Here is a 19,074-nt window from a genome sequence, read left to right on the forward strand (position 1 = left end):
TCTCATGTTTCTTTGTATGAGGTTCCTGTAACTCAATCAGTCAAAGGTAGCAGTCTCAACCCTGATCCCAACTGATGGCACAGTTGCACACACCATGGGTCCCAGCGCCCCCGCCTGAATCTTAAAAGGCTGAAGACACTTGTCTGGGAGGTGCTGCATGAAGTACACTCCAAAGAGCTTAGGTCTGCTTGGAATGCCTGGGGCTGTTTCACCTGAGTAGTCTGTGTGTGTGTGTGTGTGTGTGTGTGTGTGTGTGTGTGTGTATGCACGTGTGTGTGTGTATGCACGTGTGTGTGTTGGGGGAGCCTTGTGTCTTCCTCCTCGTCACCCATGGGTCTGTGAGACGGCTCACTCTGCCAGGCTTTCTTTAACTCACCCTCTTGCTTTCCAAGACTGCTGCTGGGAGAAATGTGCCCTGTGGCATGGTCTGTCACCTCTGCCAGTCTGACCCAGTGTTCTCCAGCCCTGTACCCTTCTCTGCCTTCTGGGATATGCTTTTCATCCGTTCTGATGACTTGGCCCTTGGCTACGTTCCTTCCTTCTCTCATTCACTCATCCACCAAACGGCCCACTGAACAGATGGCCTTTGAGCTCTGTCGTCTTCCAAGCTATTCTGAAATAACAGTGAGCACGGAGCAGTGAAAAGGTGGCCCTGCGCAGCTCAGGTCTGCTTGACTGGCACACCAGGAACACACAAGATGATAGTGTTACTTGTCTGGCCACTGCTCCACAGAGTTTTGTGGGATCCGCACAGGGAAGAGAACCGGATAATACAGAGACATGCAGGTAGCAGCCAACCCTTCAGTGTGGTCGGGGTCTCTAGAGGAATGAAGCAGCTGTCATAGGGAGACACTGGACAGCTGCTGGCCTAGGAAGGCCACAGAGACCCACCTGGGTGGACAGTCTCAATCTAATGCAAACCTGTTTTATGAGATTCAGCTATTAACCAGCAAACAGCATTAGGCTCCAGAGGCACAACCACATTTTGGACATGGTGGGACAGAGGGACTTTCACAGCCTTGCCCCATTGCAGCATTCAGGTATATCTGCGGAGTACTGCCGCATCCTCTCTCCAGCTCATGCAGACATCAGGAAAAGTCTACACTTTCCAGTTCAACCTGAGACTGCCCTACAATGGCCGGAGGAGCTGCAGACCAGGAAGAGATCTTCTACATGCAGGGCATGGCACTCGGAGTAAAAGCCAGCTGGCTTCCCACACCCCTCACAGCGCAGGGCGATACAGTGCCTCAACTGTTTGAACTCTCCACCCTAACAGTCTAAGCACTAGGGTCTCCTATTTTTAAAGGTATATTTTATTGACATGTGTGCATGTGTGTCCGTGTGTGTCCATGCACATGTGTGTGGGCACCTGTGGAGACTAGAAGAAGGCACTGGATTCCACAGATCTGGAATTTGTGAGCTGTCCAATGGTGGGTGCTGGGAACGAAACCCTGGTCCTCTGCAAGAGCAGCAAATGCTCTTAATCACTGAGCCACCTCTCCAGCTCCAACACTGGCTCCCTTGATAGAGAGTCAGAAGCCAGGTTTATCTGACTTGGAATCAGGGATAGTCCCACACTGCACACTGCACTCATCTAAATCCAAATTGACACGAATAGAGGTTCACAAACACAGTGCATGACTTGTGTGAAAGAGAAAGATAATAAAATGTTCACCATGCCCCCACCACCACTGGTAAGCCATTCCTGAAGCTTGTGAATGGAAAATTTGAATCACAGTAAGTTCCCAAATCTAGTTTAAAGTACAAGAACTGTTGCATTCTGTGTTTACTAATTATGGGATTTGCTCTTCAACTGAACCCTCAAAATGGCCTATGCTACATTGGTGTGGACCTGTTGAGGTATAGCTCCGAATACCAGTGAGCTATCTCATCAGGGAAATGCAGCATATGGAGATGTCTCAGGAGGAACCATCCACACTAATTCCCGACCAAGACCGACATTGAAAACTTGGCATTGGGTCCCTTGCTGCACTAAGAGGCAGGGTAGACAAAATAGGGTGCTAACTTCCATCCCTTCCCATCTTTACTGGGCAGCTGAATGTGGTTGGGTTTGTCTAGTTGATGCTACAAGACCAGGCCCTGTTCCCCGGATTCCTTCTCAGAATCACACTTCTATATCCTTACCACAGACGGACTCTTTTCTCTTATCCAAGGCCTCCTCACAGCTCCTGGAACCCAGGGACCACACTCAGGGTGGTGAGATGAAAACTTAGCCACTAGCTGATTTTCACAGTCTCACTGGGGATTGTTCTGTCTTATTAGGACACAGCACAAGGCCTTGACAGAACCATGGCCAGACAGATCTCTGCTCTTTGTCAGTTACCTGGCCTCAAGTATTTCGTTACAGTAGTAGAGAATAGTGATGTCCCTGATCACCAGAGCTCCCTTCTACTTGTCCAACCATGTGCAAGACTCTCCAAGACACAGCTTGGGTCCCTTAGAGAGGGAGAGAGAGCCAACCGAGACCTGAAAGCCAGCAGGACAAGGGTGATGCATGGAGCTACTCTGCACATGATAGAAGGAGAGGAAGCAAAGAGAATCCATCTAGCACATTGAGGGCCATGGTCTGAAGGGCAAAGTCTCAACTTGGTGTGCACTCCCAGGGCCGGGGGGGCGGGGGGGTCAACCTGAAACATGAATGCAAAATGGAATGTGTGGAACTATGCTCTCCTGAAGCCACGACATCCTGTGGATTACTATAAGGGCCCACCACCCTTCAGAGGGGCTGAGTGCTCAGCTGCAAAGTCCTGGGATTAACTTGGAGTGTGCCTCCTACGTTTGTATGTAGCCACGTGACCTCACTGTTGTTGGGCTACCTCCCTGCCTATCAACTCATACCCATTTCTAGCTCTGGAAGGTAATGGCCCACTTCTTAGCTGAAGGATGGCACTGAACACGTCAGGCTTTCTCCAAGATCTGACTGTCAATCACACTGGGGGTGGGCATCAGCTCCGTCAAGGACAGGAGGGATGAAACGGGCAACCTCTAGGGAAATGAAGAAGGCACTTATCTCCTTGGGTGACTTACCGTGCCGCGAGTTTGTGGCAGACCACACCGGTGTCTGTAATGACCTCACTCAGCCTCAGCTCCAGGTGGACCTTGCCCTGCAAGGCACAAGGACAGTGTCACAAGTAGACAAGGCTTGTGGAAAATCTGTGGCCCTTCAAGTGGGTGGTACTTGTGCCACTGCATGCCTAACCTAGGCTCAGACACTAAAAGGGCGGGTGCAGGCCACTGGTCTTATGCTGGCTCAAAGTTAATGGGTTCAAGAGTGTTTAAAAAAAAAAAAAAGGATATTTGGTATTTGGACATGTGGCCCTAGAAGTGCTATGACAGCATATATGCAGGACATGTAGTAAGACACAGTAAGTAAGGCTCTCCCAAGAGGGTCACAATCTCCATGGGGAGGCCAGAGCATCCAAATCTTGTTCTTCATGAACAACGTTAATATTCATGGATGCTTCTAGAAGGGCAATAGGCAGCTGGCAGCACAAACGTCCTGTTGTTTATCTCTACACACTATGAGAATTCAGAGGGAATGACATCAGGAGAAAAAGCCCTGTTACCCAGCAGGATCCACATGGGACGTGGGACCTCCCACGGGTTGGGTGCACGCAATTGTCAGGCCAAGGTATCTGTCATTAGAGACGGGGAGGCGAACCCAGGCAGTCTCCAAGGCTTCTTGTGACTGAAACCATTGGGCTACGAAGTCATCAAACAATGCCTTGCCTAAGAGAGTCCAAAATTGTTAACTTTGTTTACAACAAAGAAATCCTACCTTCCTATATCACTGTAAGCTAGACTTTTTCCTTACCAAGTGTACCTTTGTCAGGAGGCCCCCAGGAACTACTCGGTGATCTCATTCAGGTTTAACATCCTTTCAAACCTCACCCAGATCCTCCATCCTATTGTAAAAAACAATCAGCTGTGACTCTCCTTGAGGAACCTGTACCTACACCTGGGCGTTGCACTTTCTGTGGCTCTTTGAGATCACACCCATGCTTTGAAGTGTGTCGAGAGCACACCCATGCTGTCAAGTGTGTCTTCTGAGCACCTTTCTCCTAACCTTCATGCTTGAGTCTATATTAAAATATCTTCATTAAATCTTCGTTCTGTTTCACACTAGCAAGTTCTGAGCCCTCTTTTGTACTGAAGCCACAAATCCTGATTTGACTTGAATGGAGGTCTTTAGAAGTCCAGGGAAACCTTTGCCACCCCAAAATGCTGACATAATGTGTTCTGGTGGCTTTATTTATTGATTGATTTTGTTACCTTGGCACAGAGATATACAAATCTTAGAAGAGAGAACCTCACTTGAGAAGATGCGCCCATAGAGTGGCCTGTAGGCAAGCTTGTGGGGCATTTTCTTAATCAGTGATTGACGTGGGAGGGCCCAGCCCATGGTGGGTCATGTCATCCCTGAGCAAGTGGTCCTTGGCTGTACAAGAAAACAGGCTGAGCAAGCCATGAGGAGCAAGCCGCTAAGCAGCACTCCTCTATGGCCTCTGCATCAGCTCCTGCCTCCAGGTTCCTGCCCTGGGTGGACAGACTGCAACCTGTGAGGTAGAATAAACATTTTCCTCCCCAAGTCACTTTTAGCCATGGTGTTTTGTCACAATAATAGGAACCCTAACTAAGACAGAAGGCCCAGGGAGGAGGGTACCAGCTCCCCACCACTACCCCTGCTGTTTGGTGGAGGAAAATACCCAAACGGTAAGAACTACAGTACCAAAGGCTTTTTGCAGAGCCCTTTTTCATGACTGGTGGAGCTTGCCTGAAGCTACCACCACTGCCTGAAGCCTGAGTGGCTGCTGGCTCAGGCTAGAACATGGGTGAGAACTGAGAATGGGAAATAATGGCCATCCCAGGCACTTGAAGTCAGCCTTACCACCAACAGGCCACTTTCGGGACCCAGCTGTGAGCTGTTCAGATAGATGGAGCTCTGTTCATCTTTAGCCTCTGAAAGGCAGAAGCACTGGGGTGAGGTAGATGACCCCACCGCCCACAGCTGATGGCAGCTGCCTTCCTGTTTCCTGTTTTTCCCACACACTAGCAGTGCCCTGAGACTCAGCACAAACACTCCTCACAAGGGCGGCTCCCACCTCAATGAACAGTGTGGCTTCCGTTTCTAGAGGTCTGGGAGAGGCTAGAAGGAGGTGAAACAGCAGACCACACCGTGACCCCTCTGTACCAGGAGGCTGCTCTCGGCAAGCCTGTGGGCCGGAACCATTCTGATTCTATCCCTGTGCACGATGGGCGTTTCCTAAAGGGCGAGGTGTCAGGGTGGAGGCTGGGAGGTGCCTCTTGTGCTGTGGGCAGGTGGTACACAACACCACCTCAGCTTCACACCCGTGCTTCAGCCCCTCAGAGCCATACCCTCTGTTCCCAGGCCCCACAACTGGGTCCAGTTAGTTTCTACACCACAGGCTTCCTTCTCTTTAAGAGCTACTGAAGAACAGGCAGGTGAGCTTGAATTCTCTGCTCTGTGAGAGACACCCTTCCATGGTGCAGAAGGGAGTGCTAGAAGCCACCCTCCAGTCTGACTTAAGATGAATGTCAAGAATGTTCATGAAGGGAGGCAGTGACAGGAAGTGACAGGTTGCAGGTTTCCACTGTATGAGGTCCTGAGGAGAGCCAATTGGAGTTCCTAGACCTTGTCACACAGCAGGGAACACCCTGTTGAGCTCACTGGGGACAAGGGAAGTACCTTTAGGGCCATTCATCAGATATGCAGGGGGAAACCCCAGAGTTCACTCTCAGAACTCATGAGAACAAACTGGAAACTAGTCATGAAAAGGAGCACTCCAAGTGCCTAGAGACGACGACAACTTCTAAATACCACAGGGGTAAAAACAAGTCTCAAGAGGAATCTAAAGACATTTTTAAATAAATGAAACTAAAGAAGAGCTTATCAGAATTTGTGAGAGCCACAGAAGCACTATGTTAGAGGGACTATGTTAGCTGCATGCTCTGGAAAGGAAAAAGACCCAGAGCCAGTAACCTTACAAGAACAGAATTAACTCCCCCGAAAGCAGAAATAACCAAACACCCGCTTAGAAGTAAAAACACAAAAACAAAAACAAAACCTGAAAGCAGGAAGTCAGAGGAAGTCAAAGCCTTGATTAGATTCTCTGAAGAGATGGTTGGAGTGATAGGTCTGTATTCAGGCTACCAAGACCAAAAGAGAAAGACAGATTCCCTAGACCACAATGAGGGTGTGTCCAACCTGAGCGTGGCTGCCTGTGCGGCAAGCTGGCTGTGGCCCACTTACCATTGGGGTGTGAGTGTGAACTGTGTACTTTGGGAAACAATGACCAGCAACACTGGTCACCTGGGAAGGTGTGTACAACTCAGATCTCTGCCTAGTTTCCCTAAAAGTTGTGTTAAGACTCTAACACAATTTCAACTTTATTAATTCAAACAAAATAAAAGACTGGTGGTCCATTGATTTCTTCTCGGATGATACCACCCCCCCCACCCCACCCCCCCACACACACACACTAATAGGTGCCTCAGGAAATAGAGAACACTCCTGGTCAGTCCCCCATGAGAAGGTGGCTCGTGATAGTGCTGAACTGTCCCTAGCATCCTGAGAGGTCACTAGGCCAAGGCAGGGAGAAATGTGGAGCTGGCTCTAGGTGAGATTTGTGTAGCCAAGACAGAGCAGGGGAAGTGAAGGAAAAAAAAAAAAAAAAGGCAGTCCCGGGCCATGGAAGGAAGGAAGTCAGTACTTCTCCTAGCCTCCAGGCTCTCAAACCCTCAGAGACAAAAGTGGCCCTTGACCATGGACAACCATTGGCAACCTTTCAGATTATCTGACACCCCAGAGACAAATCCCCAAACCCTTTGGGAGAGGTGGAATGTCCACCCCCTTCTCTGGCCTTCAGAGTCAACCACCATCCCCAAGATGGTATTGGCCTTGGGCCAGTCATGAGTTACAGATCTATGTGAACATACCATGGGTCCTGACTATATCACGTGTCCATACGCCCTTCAGAAACACAGATCTGGGGGCGGGCACAGTAGGGGAGGAGCCAGGAGAGAAGGACCAGTACCATCCTTCCCCTCGCCATTCAGAACTGGAGGACCTTGGACATTGCAGGGTGCCCAGCCAGCTGGAGCCCCTGTCCTCTGACGTGTCCCTGGGAAGAGAGTGGCAGGGGTGACTGATTCTATATAACAAAGTAACTTATAAAGGCAGGAAGGAGGCAAGATACTCAGCTGCCTTTTTCTCCACTTCTGTGACACATGGTCTCTCATGCGGGCCCAGTTCCCGCTGTCATAATGCATGATTCTTTCCTGTGAGTTACAAAACAGGTGGATCCAAGAACCCAAATGCCACTCTCTGCCCTTCTAGAAACTGTAAATGTGACATTTCAAAACAAGCCGCAGCTGTGGCGTAAAAGATGGCAATTACAACTTAAAGGTCAGGCTGAGGGGAGGAGCCGTCTCCCTGTCTCAGCCTCTCTGAGAACGAAAGTCAAGCACTCCACACACTAGAGAGGTCTGCTTATTCCTCAGACCAGCTGTAGCAGCTTACTCTATTTTTTTTCCCATTTTTTTCTTTGAGAATTATTTATTTATATATTTTTTTTTTTGGTGGGGGTGTTTCGCCTGCATGTATGTGCGTGCACCATGTACATGCAGTGCCTGCAGAACCCAGAAGAGGGTGTTGGATCTCCTGCAACTGGAGTTACAGATGGCTGTGAGCTGCCCAGTGGGCGCTGGGTCCTCTGGAAGAACAGTCCATGCATTTAATTGTAGATCCATCTTTCCAGCCCTTTCATTTGTGGAAATGTTCCAAGGCCCCAAGAGACTAGAGGGCCGGAGTCAAGATCTGTCTGTCTTCACTGACGTAAGAGCCAGGCTACAGAGGGAGAAATCCCGCCCTGATGGTACTATAGTCACTTTCTGGCACTGAGTAGGAAATTCCCCTCCAGACATGAGATTGGCACATGCATCTACGTTTATAGCTTTGTGGTTCTGAAGCTTGACTGTAGTAGCTGTTATACAAACGTGTACACAGGATAAAGCTGCAAAGAAATCTAATAACCCAGTAACAGCCTCAGCTCCCATGCTGTCCCTAGGTTAACAGATATGTAAAATATGGTCCAGCCACCCAGCCTTCTGAAGGCAGGGAAGCCTGACACACAACATTCATGGACCCGGGAGTTAACACTCAGTGAAATGAGACAGTCACAGAAAGCGACAGTCTTCACGGTTTTACTCACAGGAGGTCTAAGCAAACTCGATGCCCCACCCCCTCCCTACTCCTGGCCCAGCAGAGGAGTGGATTCTGGGCCCGGTAACCTGTGTGTCATGGTCTGAACAGAGTTCTGGAGACAGAGAGAGGCATGGCATAAACGCGAATGCCCCCGATGATACTGAACTGTACTTAGAAATGGATGAAGTGGCAAGTCTTAGGAGACCTGTATTTCACCACACTAAAAAACCTCGAACAGAGCGTGGGTGCATGGGTGCGTGCGTGCTCGTGTGTGTGTGTGTGTGTGTGTGTGTGTGTGTGTGTGTGTGTGTTTAACTGTATATACTGGTGAGATCATACAAGATAAGTACACAGTCATGTGACCTGTACCAGCCACACCAGGAGAAGCAGCCATGGGGTCCTCACAAATGGTATCCCATCTTTAGGTAGAGAGAAGATAACACATGTACTGTCTGGCCATATTCCCTTGTGGACTCCTTTGTAAAAAGATAACACACAAACTTTCCGGCCATGTTCCCTGTGGACTCCTGTTTGCAGCTTCCTGTGAATCTGCACGCAGCCATTTAAAAATTAAATACCTAATGAAAAAACAAGAACTAGGAAATGTCACACTTGTCAGTGAGGTCCAACTCGAGGGAAACCGTGCCCAGAAAGGGACTTCTGCAGCTCTTTGAAGGTGCTGAGCTGGCCTTGGCCTTGGGAACAGGCCCACAACTTCCAGCAATGCGGAGTGCCCTCTGGAGAAGCTTTCCCAGCCAGGGAGGGGATGAGGGGGCGGGCTGGCACCTTCAGAAAGCCTCAGCTTTCCCACTGGGGCGCCGCTCTTGCTTCGACCAGTGACTACTGCACTGTTTAGCTCTCACAGTACGAGTGGGCTCCCGGGAGGCCGGGTCAAAGAATAGGGAAATCAGATGTGTCCCTCCATGGGTGGGACTTCCACAGGCCCATCTGAAGCTTGGCCATGGGATTCTTCTATTCAGTGCCTCCATGTCTCTCTCGTGCTGGTCTCACGGCCAACTCTGTGCTTGACCTTTGACCTTGGCAAGGAACCCTTGCCCTGTACATAGAGAAGCCAGGCTGGGGAGGAGAACCCTTGAGGATGTGGGGCACGCAGGCTAGCCTGGCCTGTAGTCCTAGGACACAAGGGACACAGGACTCAGAGCTTCCCCGGTTAACTGTTGGTAAATTCTTTCTGCTGAATGGCAGCCCAGGTCTTTACAACATGTCTGCTTCATGGATGTTCCCCCCGACAGTACACAAACAGCAGTTATCACCATATCCCTACAGTGCACCCAGTATTGCAAGACGACGTGGAAGTCACCTTAGCCTACGAAAACCCCACTTTACAGATGAGGAACTGAGGCTTGCAGAGACTGGCCATCGGGTCATGTTCCTCCTGACCACGGGAGCTAAGTTCTGACCGACCCAAGACTGACCCAGCTCCCAGTCATGCCACGGCCACAGCAGGGCACCTGCAAACTGGAGGATCATTGTAGCTGCTCCTTATCTAGGGCCAGGGCTTGGGACAGCCCCACAGTCATGTACGAGTTTGACCCTGGGTAAGTGACCCTGCTGCATCCCCCTCACAGGCCAGTCCAAGAGTGGCTGTGCGAAGGACGGAAGGGCCAAGCTGCCGGGTTTTCTGCTGCTCATCAAGGGTGAGGCACACCAGGCCTCCTTACTAAGTGCCCATCATCTCTCTCTGTCCTCGGAAGCTGGGTGCTCAGCCCCAGAGGGCAAACTATGCAAGCAGGCTACTGGGGTGGTGGGAACCTGGATGGCGGCTGGTTCCTGTGGCTCAGCTGCTCTCGCCCAGAATAGCAGCACAGAGAGCCCTACCCAAGTTTACTACATGCACTTTGCCTCCTCGTGCCGCCTCCCTTCCCACCTTCTGTATTTTTAAAGCTGCTTCCATCTGCCTGACAAAGCGTGCCAATAACCCCAGCAACAAACACAGCTCGCAAGCCTGCAGAGCCTGATCAGAGGTGAAAACACCTCCCGCCTCAGGCCCGAAGCCTGCAGCTGTATCTCACCACAGGCCACGCGGGCAAGCCTCACCTGCACCTCTGAGTCAGCGTCCACATGCTGTAGCTGGAACCACGTGTCCCTGTTGTGGTAGCTCTGCAAGTCTTCCTTCTGGATGGCCACCTTGCCTGGAGCACAAAAAGACAGTAAAGGCCGTGGAAGGGAAGCCGTGGAAACACAGAAGGGTTCAGGGAGGCTGGGTCCCGACTCCTTAACAAGGTTAAGATCTGGCTAGTCCACACTTCAGAACGACACACTTCACGCAGGCTTCGGTCAAGGCCGAAGGTCTCCCGCAGCCCCTCCCGCAAGCTAAATAGCCAGATTTCACAAATAAAGACTCTCCCAGCTTGCCTTTTATCTAAGCCACTGCAGCGGGCGGGCTTATGAGAGAAAGGGGTCAGCCTGTTGTTCCCTAGAGGCCGCCAGGCTCCCACACGGCAGACCTGACTGTCCAGGCACCTTCCTGCTGCCGTCCTTCCCATCCATCACGTGCAGTCAGGAGTAGAACACCCTTTACAGGTTTGTGATACATTAGCAGGAGTGTGTGTCTAGTAAGAGAAGCCGCAGAACGGGACACAAATGTGCATCTTTAATTTACATGTTCTGTGGTGTGTGTGTGTGTGTGTGTGTGTGTGTGTGTGTGTGTGTCATGTGGTCCTGCACATGTGTCCGAAGAATAGTGGTTGCCACAAGGGCACAACCTGTCCGTAGGTCTTTCCTCCCTTTCCACCACCTGCTGGGCATTCCTTTGACTTTTTTCCACAGTAGGGTCCTGAGGCCTCTGACCACTGAAGGCAGCCACTGTGTGGCTTTTACAAAACAGACCTTTGCCCACAGTCGGAGCTGATTTTTTTTCTTTTTTTTCTTTTGGTCTCTTGTGAGTAAGAACACATGAAACAAAAAATTTCACGAGGTTGAGCTCAAGTCCGTGAAAAAGGGTAATGAAATCCTCGGGCTCTGTGCTCAGCTCTCTAGACAGAGGGCTAACCTCTGAAGTTTTAAACTTGTAACAGCTACGTCCTCACGACTCTATGCTTTCACTGGCTGACACTGGCCGAAGGAGCAGTGGTACATGCATGATACTCATCCCAAGTCCTACACTTCAGACACCACGACCAGCATTTATTTTTAGAAGTACTTCATTCAGTTTTTACATATGTGGTCTGATGCACAGAACAAGATTCAAGACATTCAGGAGGATGACAGGGCGAAGACACCTCTCTCCTGGGGTCCCTCTCCCACAAGGGGGTGCCTGTCAACAGCGTCTTGTTCTCCTAGCTGTGAAAAGGTTAGACATCCCCAAAGCAGGCAGTGGGAAGGTGACGCAGGCCTCATGCTTGGCCCATCCACACAACGTCACCTCCTTCTCGTCTGCTCTTCTGTGCTGTGACGCAGTCAAGGACTTGTCAGGGAGAAGTAGTATGGATGCTTCCTGAACCCTCCCAGACGCAGAACCACCACGCCCTTCAGCCTCGTTACTTAGAAGTTCTTCTCACTTCAAGCATTTTTTTTTTTTTTTTTAATAAACCCCAGATGAACCAGAACACCTGGCACCCACGTTGCTGAGCCGGGCGGGCTCTGTAGGTATCGTGGCAGCTTAGGAAAAAGAGTGAGTTCAGTTCATGACCCACGCCGGCTTGTGGCCATCCAACCTCAAGCCCCTCTCCCTCTCCAAGATGAAGCGACTCGTGGGTGTTTTGGTGTATTTTCTCTCACCGTGGATTTCTCCAATGAGGACTATTTTATCTATATGAGGCAAACATTTATGGAACTGTAGCAACACAGCTAGACTTCCAGTGATAATATTTCATATTTTCTGGGATGCCTGGCCTGTGCCTCTGTGAGGTAGTTGGGGATTGTTTCTTCACGCTTGGTCTGTTACTCTCTTCTCTAGGAGCTTCTACTGAAAATGACCTCACTTTGTGCTTCTAGAGCATACACAACCAGGTCCCTCAGGCCCCTCTTGATAAGAGAAACCTGTAACCTGGAGGCCGCCATTCCTCATGGCCTGAAACCGAGAGGCCATCAGGTCAGTCGCTGGGGGTGGCGAGAGCCAAGGGAAGGGTCACCAAGTGTCTGAGGACCTGACAACACCTCTAATACCTCAGAGACCCAAGAGCCTAAGCCAGCGATACTAGAGAAAAGACCTCAGAGAGAAACCAAAAACAAACACCAGATCCTAAAAGGCCCTCAGTGCCTGAGAAAGCACCCCCAAACCCGAGAGAAAATCAGATCCTGGGAAGACCTTCAGCATCTCTGAGAGATCCCTAAACATTCAAGAGAACACCCCTCTAGTGAAGGGACTGGAGCCTGGCAGTGGCCAGCCAAGGCCTGCTGACGAGAACTGGTTCCTAGGGCGTTAGCATTTTACACTCAGAAGGGCAAGCTCCCCCTATTGTCTGGACTGAGGGCCCAGAGCCCTGTGCCAGGCGGAAGCCACGAGTAAGGAAGGAATCGGTGTAAACGGGAGGATAGCAGTCACCACACAACCAAGGCAGTTTTCCCAGGAAACAAACACAGATGAGACCCGGTCAATGGTGCTGTAAGCAAAAGAGGAGCTATCATGGCGGACCTTCCTCGGCTGTGCCTGAGCGCCATGGTCCAGGGGAGCCCGGGCAGACACAGATTCCAACCAGAAGCAAACTTCCAGCAGGCCCGGGCCCAATACTCTCAGGAGATACAGCGAAGGACACGGTCCCGAGAACGGTAAACTCTAGAGCTAAGGACTGACGTACTTGGAACGGCAGATGGCTCCACGGTGAGGGGCCTGACGGGGAGTTTGCACACACAACGCCTGCCCACCTACGGGAAAACCACCTGCCCTGCTTTCTCCCTTGGGAAACACCTGGATTAACAAATTTCACTCGTTCTTCGAAGCCATGGCCCAATTTTTCCTTGGCATGTTTGGGATGCACATGGCTTGTTTGGAGCTGAGGACCATTCATGGTCTTGCCTCTCTCCAGGAGAGAGGCTGCTGGCTGTGGCAGAGTTGGGGGTCTCCTGCCCTTGGCTAATGGAAGCCACAGCCAGCTCTGATATATGAAACAGGCAAAGAAGAGAAGCCCTCCTGCTACCCTGCTACCATCTTCCACCAGCTCCCGTTAGTCCTATCAACAAGTAGAATAGTCGGGGGTATAGCACAGTTGTAGAACGATCGCCTAACACACACGAGGCCCTGGATTCCTTCTCCAGCGTCACATAAACCATGAAGATGCACAGCAATGCATAGTCATCTCGGTGCTCAGGGGGGCGGAGGTAGAAGGACTGGAAGTTCAAGCTCATCGGCTACATAGCGAGTTTGAGGTTGTGCTAAATAAGACCTTGGTTAGGGAGGAGGAGGAGGAGGAGGAGGAGGAAGAGGAGGAGGATGACCACCAAAACCCACAGGCACACAAATGTGCTGCACAGACAGCACTCTGGGAGCTCAGGGTTCCTAGGGGTCATGGTTGAACTGGCCTGTGCAGGAGAGGAAAGTATACAGGAAGCCTACAGCAGAGACCAGGAAACACTCACTACATGGACACACAGAGTTTGTGTATGAGGAGGGAAGAGGGATGGAGAGCACAGTCCTCATGAGGGGTGCCCACGAAAGGGGCGGGTGGAGCCTGGATACCCACAGAGCTTGCAAGAGCAAGGTCAAAACAGTCTGAAAACTGGGACCCTGTAATGTGTCCCCAACAGGTCACATCTATTTTCTATTTCTAATAATGCAATGCTATTGATGAAAACACCCAGATTCTCCAGCTGATTTTGAAAGTGAAAATTTGGCCCCACCATCGCCTCAGCTCCCCATCCCCACAGCAGCTCAGGCAGTCCTGGGCACTCCTGATAGCGGCCAACTAGTGGCTTGCACCTGGAAGCCCATTTACAGTTGCCACCAGGCAGACACACAAAGCTTCGAGAATCACAGCCCCTTCAGAGAGGGACTTATCAGGACTCAGGTCTTTTGGTGTCAGGTTCGCTCACACGGACGTCTCTCGAGGCTTGAGACGTAAGGTGAGTGCAGATGGAGCTATTGCAGATCCTACTACATGCAACCAACTTCACTCATTTTCTTTACCCCATGCCACATCCATGAATATTGTTAGCTAGGGATAAATAAAAAAAAAAAAATCAGGTGTCCAAACTATGTCACACTAACGTGCACAAGCAGTCAGTCACTGACAGAGACAGGCTCTGGGGTGGCCCTCAATTGGTGCCATCCAACAGTCACAGTGACCGTCTAATTGTCATGGGAATTTGCAGATCAACATGCTTCCCCTGGCCCTGAAGGCAGATACAGGAGGCCACACACACCAAGAGGACACTGAGACATTCCACTCAAAGAAAATTAATAGACGCATGATGGGAAGCGAAGGGTGTATGCAGGAATCACAACTGCGCAAAATAATCCCTGTGCATAAGAAAAAGCCTGGAAGGAAAGACTCCTTGAGAGAAACCCTGTCTGGAAAAAAAACCAAAAAAGAAAACCTGGTCCCCAGTTAGCAGAACTGTTTGAGAAGGATTAGGAGGTGTGGCCTTGCTGGAGGAGGTGTGTCACTAGGAGGAGGGCTCTGAGGTTCCAAAAGCCCACGCCCGCTCAGTCTCAGTCATCGTCCATTGCCCCATCCCCCCACCCCTGCCCCACCCCCCCACCCCTGCCACATCTGCAACTTCTGGATCTGATCTAAGCTCCCAGCTGTACTGCTCCAGAGCCCGCCTGCCACCATGCTCTCTACCATGATGATAACGGACTAGCCCTCGGGAACTGTGAGCAAGTCCCCAATTAAATGCTTTCTTTTACAAGAGTTGCCTTGGTCATGGCGTTTCCTCACAGCAACAGAACAGTCGCTAAGACAGGGTATGAAGAATAGAGAGTGTAAGGGTGAGTATGAGAAGAGTATGAGGTTGGATTGAGGCCCGGGGTAAGATGGGCTTAAGGATCAGGTAGAATGGGGTTGGGATGAGGAGCGAGGTGGGCATGCCGGGAGGTCAGGTGGGGCATTGGGGTGAGAACAGGTGGAATGGGAGGCTTGGGTGTCGGGTAAGGGGGTCTAGTGCGAAAGTTAAGGTGGGATGGTCGTGACAGTTGAAGAGAGATTGGTGAAGGGGTGAAGTATGACGGGGTACGAGGAGTGAGTATGAAGCTGGGAGAGAAGGAAGTGTGAGGTCAGATGTGGGGATGAAGTAAGTTCTGTTCCTCTTCCAGGCCACGCCCCCGTCTCATTGACATGCACCCACAGAGTCTCTGGCTGAGAGGCTCAGGGCTTCCATCTGGTCAGGCTTAGATTAGTGTCCTCTTGGTTTCAGCAGTGTTCACCTCTGCATTCCTGTGACTTCTTCATCTCAGCTAACGTGGGGCCTCAGACAACAGAGAGAGCCACTTCCTACCTGGGACAGTGTCCTTCAGGTAGGCGTGAGTGGGTAAACTCCGGTACTACCCTAACACCGTTCTCTTGGATTCGAGGGAGTACCAAAATAGTAACCACCCTTTGGCCCGCCCCATCACCTGGACTCATCACATGACTATCGTCTGGGAGAGTATCGGGATTGCTGCTTCCTGAAGCCCCAGGGAAACTGGGGCTCAGAGACATGGGGTTAACTTCACGCATGCCTGACTGGCCCCGAACCCTCTCCCTGGCCTTTTCTTATCTCTACCACTATGCTGGGGTTAGGGATGAGAGAAGCCTAGAGACAGTGAAGAAGGAAGGTTCACAGCCTTCCTAGGGTATCTGGGAAGGAGCTCTTGAAATCTGTCTAGGGACATTTGGGGACATGCTACATGCTAGCCTTAAGAAGGCCCTGATCTGTGTGTTCCAGAGATGAGTTTCCAGCGGCAAGCTCTTCTGTATATTGTCAGGCCGAAAGACAGGACAATGCAAGAGGCCAGGCCACACAGGCAAGCCTCCAAGTCACTCCCACCAGGAGTGACTCAGTGCCGTACGGTCCTATTCAGGAAGGCTTCGGATTAAACGCTGATCTCCTCCCAGTCATAAGGGCAGCAGGTGCTGAGGAGAGATCTGCCATTTCTACCAGGACGAGATCTGTAAGAGGAAGACAACACCCACTGAAGTACCTACCATTTCAGTACCTACCTATGATGGAATCCCTTCGGAAAACGTCTCTATCAAAAATGTAAAAGGACAGGTGACGGAAACTCCGAGGGATTTCACAGTAAAAGTCTTCTCCATAAAAGGGGCTAGACAAACAAACAAAATGCACGTGGTTAGAATGTAAGTGGATGATGAGTCCTCGCAAAGACTGACATGTCCAGGGGATGGGCTTGAAAAAGTCAGACAGCTCAATGGGGTGCGGGAGTGGGGGGATGTCATTAATAAGGCCATCTCCAGTATATTTATCTACACGTAACGGTGACCTCCAGACTGTTAAAGAGCTCTGACGGGAACTGAGAGGAGGGGCAGCCTTCTTGGATGCATCAAAAGGAAAACACGCTGAAGTTTCGGATCCGCTCCTTTCCCGCAGAGACCTGTCTGCCCTTGCTTCTTGTGAGGAGAGGACCCAGCCCCACGGCTGACTCCCACTCTCCTCATGGCTCATTGGCCCCCTCGTGAGTCATCCCACAGCTGCAGCAGCCCTACAAACGGAAAGTTAAAATAAACCCAAGTTCTAATTAAAGGGGCAGAAAGCCAGAGGGCTTTGTCACTAAACAAACTTCCCATTGTTCTGGGCTAGGAAAAACTGGCTCATGACACCGTGAAGACACCACCGGACCTGGCGAACTGCGAAGGAAACCCGATGACTTCAGTGCAGACATGGGGGCTGGACTTAAAATTAGATGTGATTCCAATTCCATGCACGGCCATGGCTGAGGTCCAAGCCAGGAAGGGTGACAGTGGAAAGGGGAACCAAGGCAGGGTGTCACCATCAGGGAAAGCAGCAGGACAGCACACGAGGGAAGGGCCATTGGCATCCACATGCGAAGACCTGCTCACCACCACCACAGACAAAATGAACTCAGATCACACACGGACCTAACGGCTAAACCCACAAACTTCTCAGGAGTGCATAGGAACAGAACTGTGACCTGGAGTTAGGTTAGATGTGATATCATAAGCATGACTGCTTTAAAAAAATAGTTAAGTTAGACTAACAACGTAAAACATTAAGATGTTTATGCTGGGGACTGTAAGGATGGCTCAGTGTTTAAAAGCATTTGCTATTCTTCCAGAGGATCTGAGTTCGGCCTTCATATCCACATTGGGCAGCTCACAACAGCCTATAATTCCAGCTCCAGAGTATCTAACACCCCTTTCTAGTGTCTCTGGGTATCTGCACACACGACAAGTGTCATACACACACACACACACACAAAAAAAAAAAATAAGTCTTTATGCTTTAAAATATGTCATTAAGAGCACAGACAGTAGAGACTAGAGAAGAAAATATCTGTAACTCAGTTATCTGACAAAGGGTCTGTGTCCACAATAAGAACATTTACACCACACTTAAGCCAAATGGCCAAGGAGCATGAAAAATGCCAACTATCATTAGCTGCTGTGATTTGAATGTGCAACGTCTCCCCCAAGGGTCCTATGTTCGAACACTTGATTCCCACTATGGGAGGTTGTGGGGCCCTTCGGGGATATTGCCTGGCTAGCAAAAGTGGGTCCCTGAAGGCAGGCCTCCGCTTCCAGTTGCCGTCTGAGCTCTCTGCTTCCCGATCGGCCAGATGTCAAATGGCAGCTGCTTCTAGCAGGTGCATTGCCATAGTAACCAGACATTGATCACAGGGAAATACAAATTAAAGCAGGAGACGCAGGTGAGCCTTCCACCCTGGCCTCTGGGCGGGACGGCAATACTTGTGTCCCCCGCGCTGGGGTCAGAGAAGGAACCCACACACCTTCCTTCTCAGGCCAGGGCTGTAGACCGACAGCTCCATCCGTAGGTAGCATTGTTTAGTATAATTTGTCAGAAGTGGGGTGAAGTTTAGGTAAGAAACTACCTCTTTGCAATAAAAAGCAAAATCCTCGAAGGGAAAACGGAGATGCTGAAGTTGTTTTGAGCATTTTGGGTACAGAGAAGCAGTAACTTAAAGACAACAGGGAACATGACTTTATCTTTCACAGAAGCGGGATGCCCAAGGACTTCACCCAGAATCCCTTAGGTTAACGGCGTTTTTGTTTTTGTTTTTTTTTTAAAGGAAATTGCACTTAGCCTCTGTGTTCACGTGAGCCTTTGAATCTCCTGTATGTGTGCCAGACACAAACCCAACAACAGAGCAAGGCCTCATGTAAACCTCCATCCCCAGCCTCCTTGCACTGGGCACTGATCTCTCAGGTCTATCATCCTCTCTGGAACCGAGAACTTTAAAAACACTGCATTTTCTACATGAAAATTCTTGAAGCCCTGGGAGACAGAACCTCCTGGTCAGAAATCCATGTATGTGTATGGGTGCAGAAGTGTAAATAATCCTGTGTGTGTACCTCTGGGTGTGGTATGTGTACACATGCCCACAGATACAGGTGTGAGTGTGCATGTTTGTGGACACCAATGCGTGCAGATGTGTATGGGTACCTGTGGATATGTATGCATGTGTACCTTCATGTATGTATCTATGTACTTGTACCCTGGGTGCAGCTGTGTGTGTCCCATACGCGTATGTCAGCCCATAAAGTGCATGTGTGGGCCACAGGCATGTGTAAAAGCACAGACAATGCATGTCTCCCCATAATGCACTGCCTTGGTAATGTGGAGTGAAACCTGTCCACCTCCACATGAAGCCACAGATGCTGGAAAACGATGAGATTTTACCAACAAGACACCTCTTGATTCCTGTCTGTGAACGTTCCAAGAAGATGTGTCAT

General features: G+C 50.3%; 1 protein-coding gene across 1 annotated transcript in view; it reads right to left on the reverse strand.

Annotated features, from left to right (window-relative positions):
* The window catches only part of Rasa3 (RAS p21 protein activator 3), an 83,286-nt gene that overhangs the window by 24,574 nt on the left and 39,638 nt on the right, over window positions 1-19,074 (reverse strand). Inside the window, exons 3-5 of the mRNA XM_059244595.1 lie at window positions 16,345-16,448; window positions 10,304-10,398; window positions 3,049-3,125 (exon numbers count right to left, since the gene is read on the reverse strand). Of these exons, the coding sequence (XP_059100578.1) occupies window positions 3,049-3,125; window positions 10,304-10,398; window positions 16,345-16,448 (276 nt within the window). The remainder of the gene's footprint in view (window positions 1-3,048; window positions 3,126-10,303; window positions 10,399-16,344; window positions 16,449-19,074) is intronic.

The sequence above is a fragment of the Peromyscus eremicus genome, chromosome 17 (assembly GCF_949786415.1).
Source record: "Peromyscus eremicus chromosome 17, PerEre_H2_v1, whole genome shotgun sequence".
NCBI lineage: Eukaryota > Metazoa > Chordata > Mammalia > Rodentia > Cricetidae > Peromyscus > Peromyscus eremicus.